The sequence below is a fragment of the Sinohyriopsis cumingii genome, chromosome 2 (genome assembly GCF_028554795.1).
Source record: "Sinohyriopsis cumingii isolate HCF-2022 chromosome 2, ASM2855479v2, whole genome shotgun sequence".
Classification (NCBI taxonomy): Eukaryota; Metazoa; Mollusca; class Bivalvia; order Unionida; family Unionidae; genus Sinohyriopsis; species Sinohyriopsis cumingii.
In genome coordinates this window covers 101,048,771-101,069,034 of record NC_142962.1, presented here as the reverse complement: position 1 = coordinate 101,069,034, position 20,264 = coordinate 101,048,771, and the positions used below count along the sequence as shown (strand labels likewise).

Sequence of the window (20,264 nt, the reverse complement as noted above, 5' to 3'; positions counted from 1 at the left end):
TCGTAGTGATCACTCTTGGGATTGAAATTAATTGTGAACGTTTTTTTTTTTCTTCTGGTTTATTTTTTTTATTTGTGTACAATTTTAAAATATCATTAATTTATGTGAATACTGTTTATTGTTGTTGTTGTTGTGGGGTTTAACGCCATTTTTCAGCACAATAGGCTATACATGGCGGCCAGTATTAATGGTGGAGGAAGAACCCGGAAAACCCCGGAAAGAACCACCGACCCACGAGAAGCTACTAGCAAGCTTTCTCACATGCCCACATTGGCTGAATCTTAGACTCGAACCGCCGCAGACAGAGGTGAGATGGCAGTGATCCGTAACGAAGAGCGCTTTAGACCACTCGACCACTCGGGGCCCCGTGAATACTGTTTAAACTTAACATTCTATTTAGTGAAGAAGCGAATTCTTTCTTGTGAAGTAGTTATTTTGTCACAACAATAATTCACAGGTGATACTACAGAACATGTAGGACTTTTCTTGTTTAGAAGAAATGAAAATCGAAGACAATGTAATAATCGGGAGTTCTTTGCAAAAATCGGAAGATATGAAATCGGGACGTAGGCGTGGAGCGACCCCAAAAATCGGGAGTTTTTTTTTTCTTCCTCCTGGAGTGAAAGTTGACATTTACGGTGTAAGGTCGCTTACATCAAAGCAAACTACAACTCGGCTTTTTTGCAGCATTAGCATAATTTTCGAAGCATTATTTCTGAAACTTCATTATTGTATTTTACACCCAGTGTACAACGATAGCCGAGGGTGATTTATGTATATTGCATTGTATTTCGAAATAGTGAGTTCGGTTCATCTTATGCCGCACGTGCGAAGTGTTTTCGATGGGAGGAACCGAATGCCTTCAGTGCACAGACGATATCAATACATCACCGTAAGTAAAACTCCTTATATTACGGATAGTCTTGTCGGTCAGCGGTCTACTATAAGGACTTGCAAATTACTTCTGAACCTGTTGTGTAATTATTGTACCGGTAATGTAATCCGTATAATTTACCGTGTATAACGTCATTACGTTATTATCCCCATGTAATGTATAGTACACGGTACTGAATATATTTTCAGCTGTTCGGAGTGTGTAGAGCTGTCTGGAATGTCCTTAATGTCTAGAATGATCCGAGCATTCAAAGTTATCAGTGATCGGGGTCGACGTGGTGCAAGCTGTAAAGCCAACCACAGGAATTAACCGTAGCAGCCGTGAAGCTGAACTGTAGCAGCCGTCGAGCGGAAATAAAGTGTGCTGATGACTGATTGTATCTCCTTACATATAATCAATTAGCCGTTGGCTAATTTTGGGGTTCGTAAAACCCATTGCATCTTTCGGGACTGTAAAGATAAGTTGTTTACATGTCCTTTTTTATCACCATGATTTCAATCCCTGAGTGAATTCATTTTACTACACGAGTAAAATTCTACATTGTTTACTAGCTGAGTAAACTATATCCAGCTTTTCATTGTCAAATCGTTGTGAACCATTCACCCCTTGTATTTGTATTTTGTAAAGTAATTTGTATTTTTTATTATAAGTCTGTGCGTTCTTATGTTAATTAAATCCAATATTTGGATTATATATACACGTACATATTCATAATTAACTGCTCATTCAAATCCTTCATTATTAAACACTGTATTTATAACATCGCCAAAAGTGTTTTGTTGTGAATCCCGAAATCCCACCCGGTTAGCTTGTTATAAATGACTCCATGGGATGCGCTTTATTCAGCGCGCAATCAAACCTACAATGTACATGCGGTGTCACCATTATATAAATACGTACAGCAGCCTAATTGCGAGCGTTGAATCGAACCGTATTGTCGTTCACTGTGTGGTCATACGGGGATTACATTTTAACGAGTTAGGTATTTACAATTTCAATGCAGCAAACTAAAATGTCCAATGCAATAACGCACAACAAAAAATAATAGTCTAAAGGGAGAGGTAGTCTTACAGCAACTAGCGACTGCTAAATTCTTGTCATCGTTCGATCAGATTATACACAAATATAAATTACGCAGAAACAATAAGAAAACAGAAAATTAAATAAATTAAGTATACATGTAATTTATGTTGAATATAAATTTGCCCAAGTAAACGCATTTAGAATTTACCTCGTGCATCTTGAGATGGGTCGGCTTATACGCGGGTAATGCACTTTAGTGTTAAACCTGTTCAGTTTGGGGAACGGGCTTATACGCGAGTATATACAGTATTTTAATTAAGCATGCTAATTGCCAATATGCACAAATATTATATATTGAATGCCTCTAAAACATTTTTTAGCCGATTTCCAAAAACTTCATGAAAAAAGCAAGTCTAAAACATTATTATCCATTTTTAAATGGACCCCTTAAACTTGTACTTGTAAAGCTGAGGTTACTCATCCCTAACTGTGACCACTAACCATGACCACAATAGTGTGAAGATTCTGCAGGGTGCATGTGCACTCCTGTATATTGTAACAGGTTGTTTCAAACAAAAAAAAAATAAAATAAACTGTATTCAATACTTATCAATTAGTAATTATAATAATTTAATCTAGATTCTCCAGTCAGAATTATAAAGTAAAATTTCTGCTGTGCTCGTTTGAAGCCATGTGATCAAAATACATGCCCAATATGTTAATAAAAACCGAATATTTATGTTCCAATGAAAATTGTCCTACTTCCATCTACGCCGTCCAGAAAGTAAATTCTGGGTGTATATAACACGGAAACAAATATGTGCCATGAACTTGACTCCCGTCAGTAAAACAAATGACGTCCAATCACCTTTTGGTTGTAAGGGTGTAGTACTAACCAAGATGCATGCAATTATCGAGTCTCATGATTTAAACATGCAATTATCGAGTCTCATGATTCAAACATCAGCTGCACCCAAAAAATGAACATTATACAAAAACTTTAAACTCAGTCAGTGAAGCATAAAATATGTGACACAATGACCTACCTCTGAACAAGGAATACGTGATTAATATGCATTCCCTCGCCAAGGTTCATGATTATAGATAAGATAGTATATGCATAGCATGCAAAAAACGTCATGAGCTAATGGCAAAAATTAGCCTTGGCCAATAAAATGTGAAAAGTAGGTTCATGTCCTTTATATGTACATGTGTGGTACTAAAAGAGATGTTAAAACAAAAAGTTTAACCCAAGTCACTACAGCAAGAAATATGGATTAGTGACCTACTCTTGTGATGATGAAATGCTCAAAATGCATTCACCTAGTTTTACAATTCCTGACAATATTTATACAGGATGTAAAAAACCAACATGGTCATGAGCCAAACCAATATGTACCTAAAGTTTATATATTATATAAAGTGAAACATGGATGAGCATCCTTCTTTTCTTACAAGGGTGTGGTACTAACTGGGATGCATAAAATCATCTACATTGATGATTCTAACATGAACACAGTATGAGAAATAAATATGAAACAAAACATAACTGAAATCATCAAAGCATGAAAGATGGGCCACAGTGACATACTTTTGTTATGAGGGTGTCGATGCAAGTTTCATCCTCATCCAGTTTGAATTTAGGTATATTAGGATGGATACATTATGCAAAAAATATGAGCTAAATACAAACATTTAACCAACTGTTTACAATGTACATGTACAAAGTTGTCCCCCTTAGCCCCCTCCCCAGATTATAGCTGCATTCCAAAAACCCCACTTTAAGCTGTTGCTTAGGATAAAAATGCTTATACCACTAGTAGTACAATAGATCTCTTATTTTTTGATAGTGAGCCATGAAGGTATTACAATAAGAACAATTACATTTTTTAAGGAATGTCAATGGAACCCCTGAAAATGGTTTACAGTGACCCTGTTTAACATGATGACCTCCAACACCACAAATCTTGGTCTGAATAGAAGACTCGTTGTAATGAAATAAGAGGTACAGCATGTCCATATGGGGAAAATGCATGCACACACACACAACCTGGCATGCACTGACAGCAAATGAACTGCTTCTAATGCTCATGGAAAGTGTTCATGAACTGGAGGTGCATTAAAGATACTGATTGATATATAATGAAATCATCCTGCCAAAACTTCAATTAGATCATTTTTTTTTAAATCACCCAAAGACCAGTATGGTAACATGGGACAAAAGAAGACATAATAGCAACTATTTTCAGCCCAAGTTTTATTCCCTTCACAAATGTCAGGGAGCTTTCTGACTGTAATGATTGGTATTTGCAACTAAATCTATCTGCATGGTATAATTACCACATCCATCAATACATCATCATGTAACCTTCAACTACGGCAAATGTAAACTTGCATTAAAATAAAAGGTTTGCTCCTACGTAACATGTCTTGACAAGTGGTCTTAATCTTGAAGGACCCCGATCAGTGGCCATCCACTTTTTATGGCACTATCCCTTGCAACCAATGAGTTCATCTTTGTAATACCCCTCTAGAGTGGCCACTCCTATGACAAGGACAGTGGCAAGCATTGTGCAAAATATGTTCAGTTTACCCATCATGAGTGGGCACGTAATGTGGTTTCCATGGAAATCTCAAAATTATTTGTTGATTTCTATATTCAACACCATGACGTTAGTTTCAACATGATAAAGCACCTAATTTTCATCTATACTGCAAGTAATCCAGTTATCGTTATTATGGTGTGTTCAGTAGATGTAAAGCCTCATCACTTTTATAATTATTGGCAATTATTCGCCCCGAAAACAAGATGACAAAAGCCAACATCGGAGAAGCACAGCATTGTTCACCTTAAGAAAACATAACATCAAAATCTGAAAGTAATAATGGTATTTTAACTTTCATGACCTCTCTCTCGTAAACAAAAAAGTATTTGAAAAGATACCCAACTAAAATTACTGGATTACACAAGTTCGCATCCTTTGTATAAAAAAAATGTGCATTTCTTTTAAAAGTTAAAACTTAGTTTGAGAGTAGTAAAGATGCCAAAAAAGAAAGAAATTCCTGTAATAAGTCAAAAAAGAAAACATTGCGATTTAGAAGTTAAGTGACAACAATGTTACTAAATGAAGAGGAAGGGAGCTTTGATCACTGTTGAGATATCTTGTGTCATTAAATAAACATTGTTAGTTATCCATTCTTCAGCTGTGATAACATGAAATGAACAGAAGATATTTGCAACATGACATTTTTACTTTTGACAAGATTTTCTAATTTTATTGTACCAAAATGGTCCATTAAATTCACTTTTCAATATTAAAACTTTTATCACATTGATTTCACTGCATTCATTATTTTGAGGGAAATATTAAATATTTCATAGTAATGTTATGCCTTTCTAACTTTATATTCAATTATTGTTACCCCCACCCCAGAAGGGCCACTTTCCAGCTCTAATAATATTTGAAGGTTCTAGCAAGGAGAGTTTTTCAAAACAACTGATCTTGCATTAGTTAATAAAAATTTCCAACTTCATGTCAATAGCTTATTTCTGTGTTCACAGACTACCAAGTGTTATGATTAAAATGCACAACACCCCCTTTTTGTAGAAAGTCTTAATTACCTAGAAAAGATAAGGAAAGTAACAAACCTCAACACAGTAATCTAGGGTGTAGATGGATAAACAGATGGATGTATATGCACATACAAGTACACCCATGTTATCACCATATTAAAGTAGACAGGACAAAGATTAATCTGAATATGTATACAAAAGACCATACAATCATTTAGAAATAGCATTAGAACTTGTTACTATACATATCAATTTTAAAGTTCACTATCAGATCTGAAAGCAAGTTTAAATCTATGCCCAGGAAACGCCTCCCAATCTGACTAATCAGCCAATCAAAAAGGTAAAGTCCTTTGAGATTTGTCGATTGCAATATAAAAAGTAAAGACCTTTTGGACTGGCTGATTACAAAATACCATGCTGAAACTCGTGCACAGGAATTTTGTCAGCTCCAAACACATTATAATTAAACGAATTTAGCCATCATGGCATCATTTGAAGGCTGAATGATGAATGTGTACATAAATGTGGCACATCTAAAACAACAAATTGTTGATTATCATCAGCAAACAGACAATCCTCTCCTCTGCTGACAATGAATAAAAGACCATCAGTTACCATTGTTATGAAATGTAAGTCATAATGAAATGTTTGCTTTCCATAGTGGTTAAAGATAAAGAATTGAATTAACTGTGCCTAATATGACATTAACATTTAAAAATATGAAAAGTTCATTTTGTTGTAAAAGAATGCATCTAATTTTAAAGCATAATTTTCTAGATCAAAGACCCAAACCCTTTACACAACATGGAAATATAATTGAAAATCTTCACAATCATGCACGGAGTTCAAGTGTTGCCAATACCAATGCAGGAAATAATCCATTACATATAGTAATAACTACAAATATGACGCATAGAAGCTATTTCTACATTCAAGAAGGATTTTATTGCTTATAAGTATCAGAGAATCGGCATGATGCTTTTGGATGTCTATTCTGGTACAATACAAAAACATGAAACGGCTTTACTAAGGTTTCTGCAATTTTCGTACCATTCCAAACCTATTTGGAAAGCAAAGAAAAAACGCTTCTGCTTGAGGAAAAAAAGGATACATTTTTCATTTCATTCGAGATTGCTTTTAGACCCCTTCTGCTATCAGGAGAACATATAATCAGAGAAAGCATTCCTCACATGTTTAAATGTGTTAAATTCAGCAATTTCTTAAAACTTTACACAATTCCTCATTTTAAATCTGGCCAACAAACGATCTTTGATGTACATTTACAACTGGAAACAGCAATACCTGGAATGCAGCTCTTGGCACAGAAAACACTATATCCAACAATCGAAAGACAACTTTCATGCTGTGTAGAAGAAAATGCATGAAACTCACCAGACAATTTCAACTGGCTTGAAACACTATGATTAACTATTTACATTAGAATAATTAATGTATATTTGTCTCAACAGACCCATACTTGATTGAGAACCTAGTCTACATACATCATTTTCAAATCAATCTTTATTAGTTCTTGAAATGGTGCCATGTAAAGTTATTCAGCTTCAGCATCTAACTGGGGTGTGGGGTGTGTGTGATAAATAGAAAAAAACTAGATGAACTGGATCGGTCTCTGTCTAATGAACTGCAAGTATTAAATACAACAAGATGCATTCTTGAACTATTAGACATTTGCTTTTGTTTCCCATTTTCTATGATGTAAGGGAGAAATAAATTTGTTTGATAATATAATCCAAACTAAAAATCTTTTAAATGAATCTACTATACCCATTTCCCCCAAAATCTTTTAAATTCCTTCTTCTGGAAGAATAAAGGGTAAGACAACATTTATAAAGGCCGAGATGTAGGCTATTTTTATTAACCTTTCTAAACAAACTTATTTTCCATCTGAACGGAAACTGCATTCTAAATACTGAGGAATATTTAAATGTGGTTACATTTTTTAAAGACACCACAAACAAAGCTGAATAATTACATTCAGAAAATAAAGCAAAAGAAAATGATTAAAAAAAATCACAAAACATTTTAGAAGATTAAATTTTCAAAAAAAGCTACAAATTTCACTTTCAGAACTTAAAAAGAAGAGCTGTTATAATATGAAATTTACGTATTGTGTACACTGTTGTAATGTTTAAATCAATTTCATTGCTCTTGTATGATTTTCTAAACATACTGATTTCTTCCCTAATCTCAGCGTAGTTGTGTATTGCAACTGAAAGGTACAGAACATGTCATTTAACACAAGTATCGATTTGCATGAAGACATAAAACTTTCATTTTAAAAAAATTCATTTCGCTGTAAAGGTATTTATAGCAAATCACAGTGGACTTTATTTTTTGTAATGATCAGAATCTGGTTTGTACACTGAATTCACTTAAATGCCTTCAAAAAAGGCACGTACTTTAAATGTTAACATGCATTGTAAATAATAAGGGTGTAGGTGATAGATAATCGGTCAAATGCAAGAGCCAAACTCATTTTCCATGGAACTACACTGATGCTTTTCCAAGAAATTGCATCAATATTTATGACAATTACATAATATCTGGTAATTGCAACTGCAGTATTCATGAATATTTCTGCTGACTATCTCAATTTTCTAGTGCACTTCAGATGTATTTACAAATATGAAAAAAATGACAACTATATACCACAAATTGAAAGACTTGATAAACTTTGTCGAGTGCACATGGAATTTGAAGGAAAATACAAAATGTTAAATATCTCCCATACTACAATGTATATAACATGCACCCTAGTACAGACAGTATAACTTTAATCAGGCAACACATTATGTGATGAGAGATCCAAATCTATGCTATCTGCAGTGGAGCGCAAGTTATTCACGCGAATACAATAGCTATAATGGTTCTACATACCAATTCACTAAACTAGCAGAATCGGAACTAGAATAATCATGTCTCTTGTGTAACATAGTGTGGGGGATACAAAAACTGTGTCAGTTCCAGTTCAAAAAGTTTGGTGAAATGGTCTGTATTGGAAAATTGCATTCATTACAGCTTAAGTTATGAGTGGGTGGTAAGAAATGAATTATTTTCTATGCAAAGTCATTGTATTATCACAGACCATATAAATAAATAAATAAATAGATATAACAAACAGTGACTGGTTCTCAATGAATATCTAAGTTAACTACCAGTGAGAGATGAGGAATGTATTTTGGCACAGTCTAACCTGATCTCTGAAGTGATGAAAGTTGTAATAAAAACAATGCTTTTAATAAATTATCACACTGGTTTTGTGATACACGACAAGACTCTGTTGACATTCCATGCAATTGGGTGTGTGCACATTAAAATTTACTCAGGAATGAAGTTCTGAAAGAACAACATACCAATATCTAGAAAAATCTAACTGACATAACGGAATATTATGTCAAAAAAATGCCTAAAGGTTACAATCATATTTACAAAATGTTTCAGTTTTATGTAGTCAAATTACAATTCAGTAATTACTCTAAACTTATTTGGACTTGAAAAATATACAATGAGGATTAAAGTCTCAATATAGTTAAACTTTAAAAAATTTAAGTTTTACTGGCCACAACTGTCAGTTGTTTTGACTTTTCTATGGTCAAAAATTAACAAATTTTACATCCGACTGTATGCACCTGTCAAAATATTCCAACTATTGAAGTTAATGATATCAAAGTTCTCAAATTTTAGTGAACCTGATATATGCACTGAGCAGTAGCTCAGTAGTTAAAGTGTTGTACTCCTGACCAGAATGACACTGGATCGATTCCCAGCATCAGGTCTGCCCCGACTGGCTAATGTCATGTGTCACTTGGGCAAGTTGCTTCACTCTATCTGCCTTGGAATGATATAACATTAACCTTGTGCCTGTGCCATAAAATACCAAAACACAACAAATCATTTACTGTACATGTTTGAAACCTGCCAGGTCTTACAAGTGTCTGCACTATATATTCATACTTGGAAGTTAAATTTCGTAAACAAAACTGACAATGATCACAACTGGACTTTCACTTTCTGACAAGCAACTTCCAAATTAATCTCTTCTCAAAAATGACAGTATTTGGAAAAAATTACATATCTTTTTTTGTGCATGCACATAAATTTCAAGAATGGTGGCATTTATAAAACCATTTAATATGATAGTATTATCTTTTCCTAGAAAAGGTTCTTGCTTTGGGCAACAAAAAGCATGCAATGTCATAGAGTCAACTAACTGTATACACACTCTACAAAGATCCCTGGCCTAGTACCATATGAGAGATAAATATGCAAATACCATACATACATGTAACAGTCCATTCATTTTCTCACGATGAATGCAGATCCATGAGAATTAAGTTATTTTCCTTCCAAAAAGAAGAGGAAAAGTAAGCTTATTACCCATTTTTTACACATGAAAGAACAAATATCGAAATTCATTTTTTTAAAGTAAGATACAGATTTTTTTACTGACCAATTAAAGTTCTTCCAAAATAAAAATGGGGACATTTTTCTTACACTAAACCAGTCACCAAAATTAATGAACTCTATACACTAACAAGCCTAGATAATTATGGCTTATATGTTATATACACAGCTCTATACATCAACTGATTACATCAAATTTCATATTTACCACTTACCAACATAAGCACTATTTAGCATCTTTATTCTGAATATTAAGTCTAGACAAGGTTGTAGATATAAGTAGTATTTGTCTCGAATAATCCACATGCAAAATAATTCCTGTCTAGATTATTTTTAAAAAAATTGTACATTTATCTAATGTACCAATATTGTTATCCATTCTCTTAACTGTGTACTCACATTCCAACACTATACAGATGGCTCAATGGGGAGTAAGAGTTACCTCCCTTTCTCCCCCTCCCTCACGCTCGCTCGCTCTCTCTCCCTCCAAGAAGCCAGTAGAGTAGAGTGATACTGTAAATCACAAAGTTTCAAATAATCACAAAATTTTTGTAAATCCAACGTGGGATAAGAAAACAAAAACATTTCTTTAAAATAAAGAATATGATGCACAATCAATCAGAATTCATCTTTGAAATGCAAGTTGCTTTTGTCACAAATATGCCCAATTTACTGGATTCACAAGAATTTAGTGATGTAAATTATGATTTACAATTTTTAAGATGTGAGGACTTCATTTAAAGTGCAATTTTAAATTACACAGTAAAACAAACTAAAACTTAACATAATATAATCTGTGATGAAAAATGACAATGGTGCAAATGTGTGATACAGGAATGTACTGTGCAAGCTCCATTATGCTTTAAACCCTTTTGCTTTGTGACCTATTTAAAAATGAGATTTAAAGCCAATGACATCGAAAAATAAATAATAAAATAACCACTTGAATTTGAACTGCATGGACTTAACACTCCAGTAGGATTCATTTTATTATCTTTTAGCATCTTTTTCTGAATTGATAAAACTACATTTTTGAAGCCTTAACAATATAAAATTCAAATTAAGATCACATTTAAAATGTTGATGCTTACACAGCATAAAACTTTGTTCAGTTAAAACTTTATCTTAAATATAGTGGGCATGGGATGGTTATAAATTTTCCATTTTGCACTTAAAAATGTTTAGATTAGATAATTTACTTTCAACCTTTGTGATTCATGGCTACAAATGTATTGAAATGGTAATGCATGTACAAATGTATATCAACTGTAACAGTTGCAAGATATGAATTGTGTACATAAATAACAAATTGAAGCCCTTGTCATCTCTGCTTTGAGGTTTGACACTCTTATTACTGCTAGCTCCTTGGAAACCCGATTCGACGTCAGCTTAAATTAATATTAAAGTAAATACACCACCTGCACTTCAGTACAAGATTTTGAAAGACTTTGTAGCTAGGATGGTGAAGTAAACAACAAGCCAAACAAACAAAACTTGCCAAAACTTATGCATTCCTTAGCAGATCAGGTTCATGTGATTTCAAATTTTATACCCATATATATATTGAGAATCTCTTTTAAAAATACACAATCACATATTCAACTTGAAGAAATCAAAACCATATTCAATGCTAAAATTGTATGACTGAAAACTGATAGATGTGACACAGTGATTGTAAAAATTAAATATTTTTTCATGTTAAATCATGTTAATTTTCTTCTGTAAAATTTGAAAGGCTTTGCTGTACATCTTTTTTGCTGAATATATGGGGGAGGGTGATAATTTCACCAACTGAAAAAAAATTGTTATTAAAGAAAAATCTTGTCATAAGTGGAACCTTTATATACAACCAGATTCAATTTTTCCAAATGAATCATCCTCTTTAACAACTTTATATATAATGTGAAGTCAAAAATAAATGCATCCATTTAAACACTCTTATGTCAACTTCAAGTTTCTAAAAATCCTAGACAATGGGATGTTTCTGTACAGGCCTTGGAAATGCAAGACCATTGATGACTAAATGAACCTTAAAAATGTGCATTAGACCACAAGCTAGGTTTTTTTTAATGAATATATTAATGGGAATTGATAGAAAAGAAGGGGGCTGTTATGATGTAAAACCTGTTAAAACTGGAATTTATATTTTAAAAAATGATCTATATCACAAATTTTATGAGGCGTGTTCTTTTCTCAGAAAAGTAAAAAAAATATGACAATGAATTCGTTGGACACTTGGAGAGTTTGAATGAAGCTAATCATGTATAGAGATTATTTAAACAATACATGAAATACCTAAAGTTGTTCAGTTGTTCTATGCATCACAATTTTAAAAAATCTGCAGATATATTTCACATTTTGATATGGAAAATGCCTTTAATGCAAAAGTTCCTTCAACTGGATCAAGGTAATTATGAAAAATCTGTTACATATCTGATGCTAAACAAACAAAAGTTGAAGAGGGCAGTATTAAGAGAGATGGCACTATTACCAACAAAATCTGTCTCTACACTAAAATGCTTCTAATGAAATCACAACCATTTCTTGGTACCTGATATGAACCTTGCAAAATGAACATACTTCCCGTAAGTATAAACAATGTGTCCCTTCCTTTCCAAAGCAACTGAATTGAATTGATGCTATCAAATATTGATTACACTAGTGTTATATGGATGAGAAAGCCTGAGGTTCAACTCAAAATCCCTGCCAATCAGTGATTACAAATAAGTACTCTTGTGCTGCCAGGAAACCAGCCTGGTTCTCTTATTTATTTCTGAGCATGCTCAATGATTTCCTGTAACAAATTTTGTTTGTTTGACCTGGATAACAAAGCTATGATATTTATTATGGGAAGCATGAAAAACAATGTCATGTATTGCAAAAGTGAACAAACTGATGAAATGTTAACATTTCAACTTCTGCTGAAAAAAAAAACACATGGGCTGAATAATGAATGCCTTTATAACAAGTTATGTGAAACAAAAAAAGGATAATGTTCTAGCTGGCTCCACGCAAACAGAAAACAAGAAACTGATCTACCCGTTGTCAATCTGACAGGTATAAAAACACACACCTTGGGATACAAGTCCAATATGAAACAATGCGAACCTTTATATATATGACAGATAATTCTCTAAATACCTCAACTCAAGGTATAAAATACACATGAAATTCCTTCTGAACCAGTTTTGTGATTAGATCATCATAAACACACCATGAGTTTGTTAACAAACTAAGAGCTTAATATGTTTTAACAATCAATTTGACTAAAACATTATATATTAACAAAGTATAATTTTCCATTTAAGGTATATATTATATAATACAATATCTATGTTGCAATGATACTGTGATGAATAAAGTATCAGTAAGATTTTAGGGTTTCTCCCTATGATATAAATTTGAGATGTTGCAGAGATATGCAATTCACAACAATAAGAAAACAAACTAAACACGTGTATGCACAAGTCCACTAGTAAGGAATACATAAAAATGCTAACCATAATGAAGACACTAAAACACATGGATAAACTCATTTTACAAATTCATTTTTCTTTATGTTTGTTTCTTTTTGGTCTTAAAAGTTTGGCTGACTCGTCACACTTTCCTTTGGTATGTTCTACCTCCAATATTAAAAAACAGCTTGTGACTCATTTACAAGTTTGACAGTTTCCATCGAAGACAAATTTGCTTAATTCATTTCAGTGCCCAACTGAAACAAGCCTCTGGCTTGACTAGGCAAAATGTAATTATCACACATATAAAGTTATGAAAAAGAAAACAAGTCAAACCCACACTGCAGACAGATGAGATCCAATTAAATACTTTGAGTCTGGTCTATTGTTCCTTTCTATTTTACGAAAAAAGAGACTCCTCCAAGGATATCAACAAATCTAATAATGCATGTAATTGCCAAAATAGATCACTTGCACCAGTCTAAAGAACAATTTTTTTATTTCAATTTATTACAGAACAATGAATTCTTTCAGGAATAATAAAATAACTGAATTATGATATGAACAAAAACTCACAGCTTGTTGTAAAATAATCTCGATAGTAAATATTTGGTGACTTGAAAACTGAAACATCTGGTGCAGTCCTCTCTAACAAGTACCCTCAAGATGAATAACTCAGATTATCAAAATAGACAATTCGGATAAAATATAGAATCTAGGTCAAGCCTCTGTTTGCAGTTGAATGAATGTATATGAGAACCAAAAAGATGTAGTCAAACTGACCAGAAATTAAGTGTCCTTCAGGCAAAAGGTGAAACATACAAATGAAAGCATGCCATCAATGTGAAAATCTATAAAATCTGTTATGAAAATCTATAACTGGGGTGCAATTATGCAGCTGAAACCCAAAAATAAAAACAATAATGAGGTGTTAAATTAAAAACCTAGTGTAAGTCAGTCTTTAAAGCTAGGCAGTTAATTAAAACTCCTAACGTGCACTGGCTTGTCTTGCTCGTTTAATTTCCTCCTGTTGGATACGTTGCTGAATTAGGTACTGGGCTTTCTGTATATTGCCCGGCGTTCCAGTAATGGTCACTATGCGGTTCCGAGTTCCAGGGACATACACGCCTTTCTTCGAGATCTGTATATTGGTTCCAGTATACTGCTGAAGCTCGACTATACCTTTTCCTCCAGGGCCCAAAATGGCCCCCACAATATTCTCAGACACCTCCAAGTCTTGCTTAGTGGTTGGAGATTTATCTTCTGTTGGACTATAAATTCCAGTCCCTAGGCCAAATGAATTTTGATTCACATTTATGGTTGGAGACCTTTCACCAATGGCTGCACCAGCTGGAAATCCAGGTGTGCTGGCATAACCAGGTGCTCCAGGATAGGAATCATTCAACATTGGACTTCCACCATATCGCTCATTTTGCATACTTGGAGAAGAGCTTCCAAAAAGACTAGAGCTAGCTCCCGATCCAGAACTGCCAAGTCCTGATGATCCACTACCAACAGGCCCAAAGATGCTTCCAGCACTATTGGAACTACTGCTGGTGTTCAGAAACCCAGAGGTGTTGGAACTGACGTTGGAAGTTGCAGTGGAGGTCATCATTCCTGTGGCCCCGACTGAGGATCCCAAATTCATTGTTCCCATGGAAGAGTTGGGAGGAACACTCTGCAAACCCTGCATGTTTCCCAAACTGCCGACATTTCCCATTCCCAAACCCATCCCTAGTATACCATATGTGGCCAGCGTGTTCATAGCAGCACTAATGTCTTCCGTGGCCTGCTCAGTATATCCACTGTTGCGGAGAGTCATTTTCAAATTGTCCAATGCTGTACTAGTCATGGCACCAGCAGGCCCACCCAACATGCTGTTGATGTTTAAATTAGCCATTCCTCCACCGATACCGTTGTTGAAAGCATTGCTATTAAATCCAACACCAAAAGCGCCACCTGCGAAATTGCTATTATTGACACCAGTCATTTCCTGTGTGCGACTTTGTAAGTATGAAGTGTTTGCGAATGGTGAGCCTGTAGGGTTGGCACTAGCTACAGGCCCGGTGTAATCTGCATAGCTTATGTTTGGACAACTTCCACTCTGAGGATCTTCTACTATCTTCTGGAGAATCATATCTATGGCTTTTTTGTTGTTTTCTAGGTCACCTGCAAGAGAAAGAAAACTTGCCATATTCCTCAATTAACATTTTAAAACATGTAACTTGCTGTTTGTTCTATTAATGTGTCAACTTTCTTTAGTGTTTTATACAGACTATCCAAGCTGTATGGTCTTGTAACACACAGTCATCAAATATATATTTTGACAAGATTGATCTATGATGTTTTTGTGAAAAAAATATGCATCAAACTACATAAGTGCACCACATTCTGTGATCAAAATTGCACAATTGAGCAACACTGGCAGCACTCCATGTAATTTCTGGCTAAATGGTAAAAAGAGTGCCAGGAACAGTACACTACATGCCTGCATCATGGCACCTGTAGAGCATGGTTGATTCCAGACAATGATGGCAAACAAGTCTCAATGACGACCTTTGATCACGGCGTGCAGTCTTGAACTAAACTTACTTTTTTTAAAGTATTATTTTCTTATTATACTTATGACCCTGAACACTTATTTCAACCCCCAAAATCTAAAGGTTTCATTTTGACCTTAGTTCAAGTCATTCACAAAGCTTGGTCAAGGAAGCTAGAGCACAAAATGTTGTGCAAAACTATTTTTCAGGGTCATGATGACCTTGACAATTGATCAACACACTGAGATCCTCAGAATTCAGACAGTCAGGAGGAAAAACAATTCTATGCATGCCTGTTTGGGGAAAGGTTCCAGATAGTGTTAGTCAATATTCAACAAATTGGACACCATCTCATCATATCCATCGTGTACATGAAAAGACGTGGTGTTGTGTCCTGTGGGGCCTTTTGTGAATGCACTTACCCCAACTGTAATATACAAAATAAAAAAAAATGAAAAAAGAAGTACTTTTTTTTAAATGACAAAAATATTAGATAACAACTGTTGAACTGAGTAATGTGCCGTGTCTACTAGTGTGACAAAGGGATTAATTAGATGTTAATGGTACATATTACATTAAATAATAGTAATGAAAATGATGCACAAACCTCGCTACTAAATACAAATGTTTTTTTGCTGTTGTAGGGTTTAATGCCATTTTCAGCACAAGATAGGCTATAAATGGCAGCCAGTATAAATGGTGAAGGAAGAACCCGGGATAACGCCCCAGGAAAGAACCACTGACCCAGGAGAAGTTACTGGAAAGCTTTCTCACATACCCACATTGGTTGAGCCCGCAACTCTTCAAATACATAAAGTGAAAACATGTATGCATAATATTCAAGTGAATTTTGATGACTATCTAGACATTTTCATTCTACTAAAAGGTTATTCCTAAACCCACAAGGGGTAGGGAGGATATCATCATTATAAAGAGCACTGAAAATTATCTCTCTGTGCTTTCAAAAGAACATGTTGATAATAAATGAACCAAAAGGTGATGAGATGTTTTTCCATTGTGGAAAGAGTAAGCTACACTAAAGTGACAGGTAAACATTACTAATACTCAAAGGGGTCCCCGAGTGGCCGAGTGGTCTAAAGCGTTCTCCGTTACGGATCACTGCCATCTCACCTCTGTCTGTGCCGGTTCGAGTCTCAGATTCAGGCATTGTAGGTATGTGAGAAAGCATGCCAGTAGCTTCTCGTGGGTCGGTGGTTCTTTCTGGGGTTTTCCCGGGTTCTTCCTCCACCATTAATACTGGCTGCCATATATAGCCTATCGTGTGCTGAAAAATGGCGTTAAACCCCACAACAACAACAACAACAACTAATACTCAAAGAATTTCCAGTCATTCAAAGTAAGACTATTTCTTCCATTTAACTGCTGAGTGCTGGAACTATTCCTGATAATGATATTCTTCTGCAATAACAAGATTTTCAAATTAGCTGATGTGATAGACTAACAGATGTCACATTTGCACCATTTTCATTTAGGACCAACATGACCAAGACATCTTCTGACAAAATTCCAATTCTGGAAGAGTAATGATAAGATTTTCAAAGTGGCTGCCATGATAGCCATATTGGATATCAGATTGACACCTTTTCCATTAGATAAGCATTGACGAAAGCATACAAGTAATATGACCAGCCATCTAGGAGAAGCAGTGATAAAGGATATCAAAAAATGGGTGGTGATTTAATACCGAATTTATGAAACGAGTTGAATAAATTTAATATTGAATCATTGCCCATTTGAGATTCTTTTTATTAGTTTTTATTTCTGTGGATATTATTTATATAAAAGAAGCAACATTTTTTTTCATTCTGACAGATGCTGCACCTTGCATTTGTTGTGTGCAAAAAATAGTCCCAAACAAAACTGAACTAGTGCAAGTACCCTATTTGCTGGCCTGTAAGTCGATGCCAAGTATAAGGCGAGGCAAGTCAATACCTCAGATTGTGTTTTTCACTTCATTCCACACAGCATCACAAATTTTATCTGTAACTCTGTAACCTTTCCAGTCAGGATCACTAAATGCAACTAAAAGTACCTAATTTGTTTCACACTAAGTATTTTAAATGCATTAGGTACTTTAAGTTACATATAATGATGCTGACCCAAAAATTTATTGAGTTACAGATAGGATAAAACTTGCAATGCTATTTGGAATTAAATTATAATAACTTCCAATTTCATAAATATTAAAAGTTTCACTGTGTGCTATTTCAGATTACCAGCAATAGGGAAATTGCAGCATTAATACTAAAATTCTATTCACGTTTTTTTTTTGGGGGGGGGGTCTGAGAGAAGGGAAGAGAGATAGAGAGAGAAGGATGCATATGTATTCCATTGCGTTTGTCTTCTTGCACCTCGTGATCAAAATAAAATATCAGGTATACTTTTGACTTTTTTTTAAATGTAGCTTTAACAATTTCTCAGTCATATCGCTACAATGTCTGCAGTGTGGCAGTTTTTAGTGATGTCTAGTACTGAGGCATCATGCCACAGACATGTAGCATGATGTTCCACCAAGTCACATTATCCTGACACCAGTCCGAACACTAACCTCTTAATACTGAGCACCAATCGAGGTAGCTGTTAGTACCATTTTGGCAAGTCTTTGGTATGACTTGGCCGGGATCGAACCCACAACCTCCTGCATCTGAGGTGGACACACGCACACGCATGCATGCACACGCACACACACACACATATATATTTATAGAGAGAGAGAGAGATCAGCTTTTAATGGGGTTTTTGTTGTTTAGTTTTTTTACCTTATTGACCCTGTGTTGATGAAGCTTTTGTCAAAGAGAGAAAACATTAATAAATGAAACAGTAAATGTAAACTATGAAAATGCATACCATACTCCTTCAGGGTTTAAATATTGACAATAGTTATATCCGTATTGTCTCCATTAGGTTAAACCCCAAGAAATGACCATTTTACATGCTCTCTAATTTTATTTGCAAGTATAACAATCTCTCCATTTCCAACAATTCAGATTTTGTTTAAAGTGCATGTACTCTTCCTGTACTTTGGCGGCAATTGTTTTTGATCTTTGCTCATGCAAGATGTACTTTAAATTGCTGTTGGTTCCATCAGCAAGTTCAAAAGTGTCACTGGCTGAGAAATTTACACTAGTAATCACCTGGCATTTCCTTTAATTATATGATACAGTATTCATAATGCCCATGGGAAGCCTCATTTCCTATTGGTAGCCTCGCTAATCTGATCTGGTCTGCCGAATCTCGACCTCAAACAGGTTTAATCTTGGAATGACTGAATACAGCCATAGCATATTTAATTAGCATGTAAATACCGCTACAAAGCCATGTGATTCTTTTAAAATTGAGCATGTAAATACCGCTACAAAGCCATGTGATTCTTTTAATAATGAAAGTGGCCACAAACACTAGAAGGAATTGCTAACCTAGTGGTAATAATTATGATGGAATATAGTATTGCACTTGTACACAAGACCAGTCATCAGGTAAGTGAACAAAACAGATTTACAATCGTGTAGACATCCGTCTGTCTCTCTCTCAATGGGCATACGGATTATTTGATCATTAGGTGCAAGGATAAAAATGTGATGGAATATGTCTTTGTCATGGTTATTCATCCAACTTGCAAATTTCAACGCACATGTAATCAAATTTAAACAACGTATACTACAAACAAAGTACATTACAAGTACATGCTGCTTTAGTGCAACTACATCTATGTTCATTTTTAATACTGACAATCATGCATTGTTTAAAATATTCAACGTGGGGTCCTATATTTTTTCATACACGATCTCTTCCCTACAATTAAATATGTTATACACATTATGTTTCTTACTTCTGGAGAATTATTTTCCATACGAAAAATACTATAAAGCAATTCGGATAACATAATCCATATACAAGCCGATTCGGGGTATAAGACAAAGCTAAGATTTTCTGGTAAAAAAGCATCGTCTTATAGGCAGGCAATAGGGTAGATTGTACTTTTTTACAAACTATAAATCAAAGAACAAGTGTTCACCCAAATAAACAGTGCATTTTATAAAGACAAAATCATTTTCCAACACAAAAGTCCAATGCGTGTGATGTCACATTGTTTGATATGGTACACTGTACCAGTTAAAGAGTCCAAGTTCACCCTGAAATGTCACTTTCACAACTACATTTTATACTGTTGCGATATTTATGTGAAAAGATTATTACTGGAGGCAAAAATTCAGCTATTCACTGTAAGGTATTTTTGATCAGATATTTTCAGTATTTCATTTGGAAACTCTAGACTGTACAGAAGACAAATTTCTTTTTGAGCCAGATTTGCATCACATTTAAATATACTT

General features: G+C 34.5%; 1 protein-coding gene across 4 annotated transcripts in view; it reads right to left on the bottom strand.

Annotated features, from left to right (window-relative positions):
* Positions 1–4,158: 4,158 nt before the first annotated feature.
* The window catches only part of LOC149805487 (RNA-binding protein Nova-1-like), a 96,811-nt gene continuing 80,705 nt past the window's right edge, over positions 4,159–20,264 (bottom strand). For all 4 annotated transcript variants that reach the window (XM_089950078.1, XM_089950077.1, XM_089950079.1 and 1 more), the window contains exon 5: positions 4,159–15,541. In XM_089950078.1, coding sequence (XP_089806204.1) covers positions 14,361–15,541 — 1,181 coding nt within the window. In that variant the 3' untranslated portion in view covers positions 4,159–14,360. The remainder of the gene's footprint in view (positions 15,542–20,264) is intronic.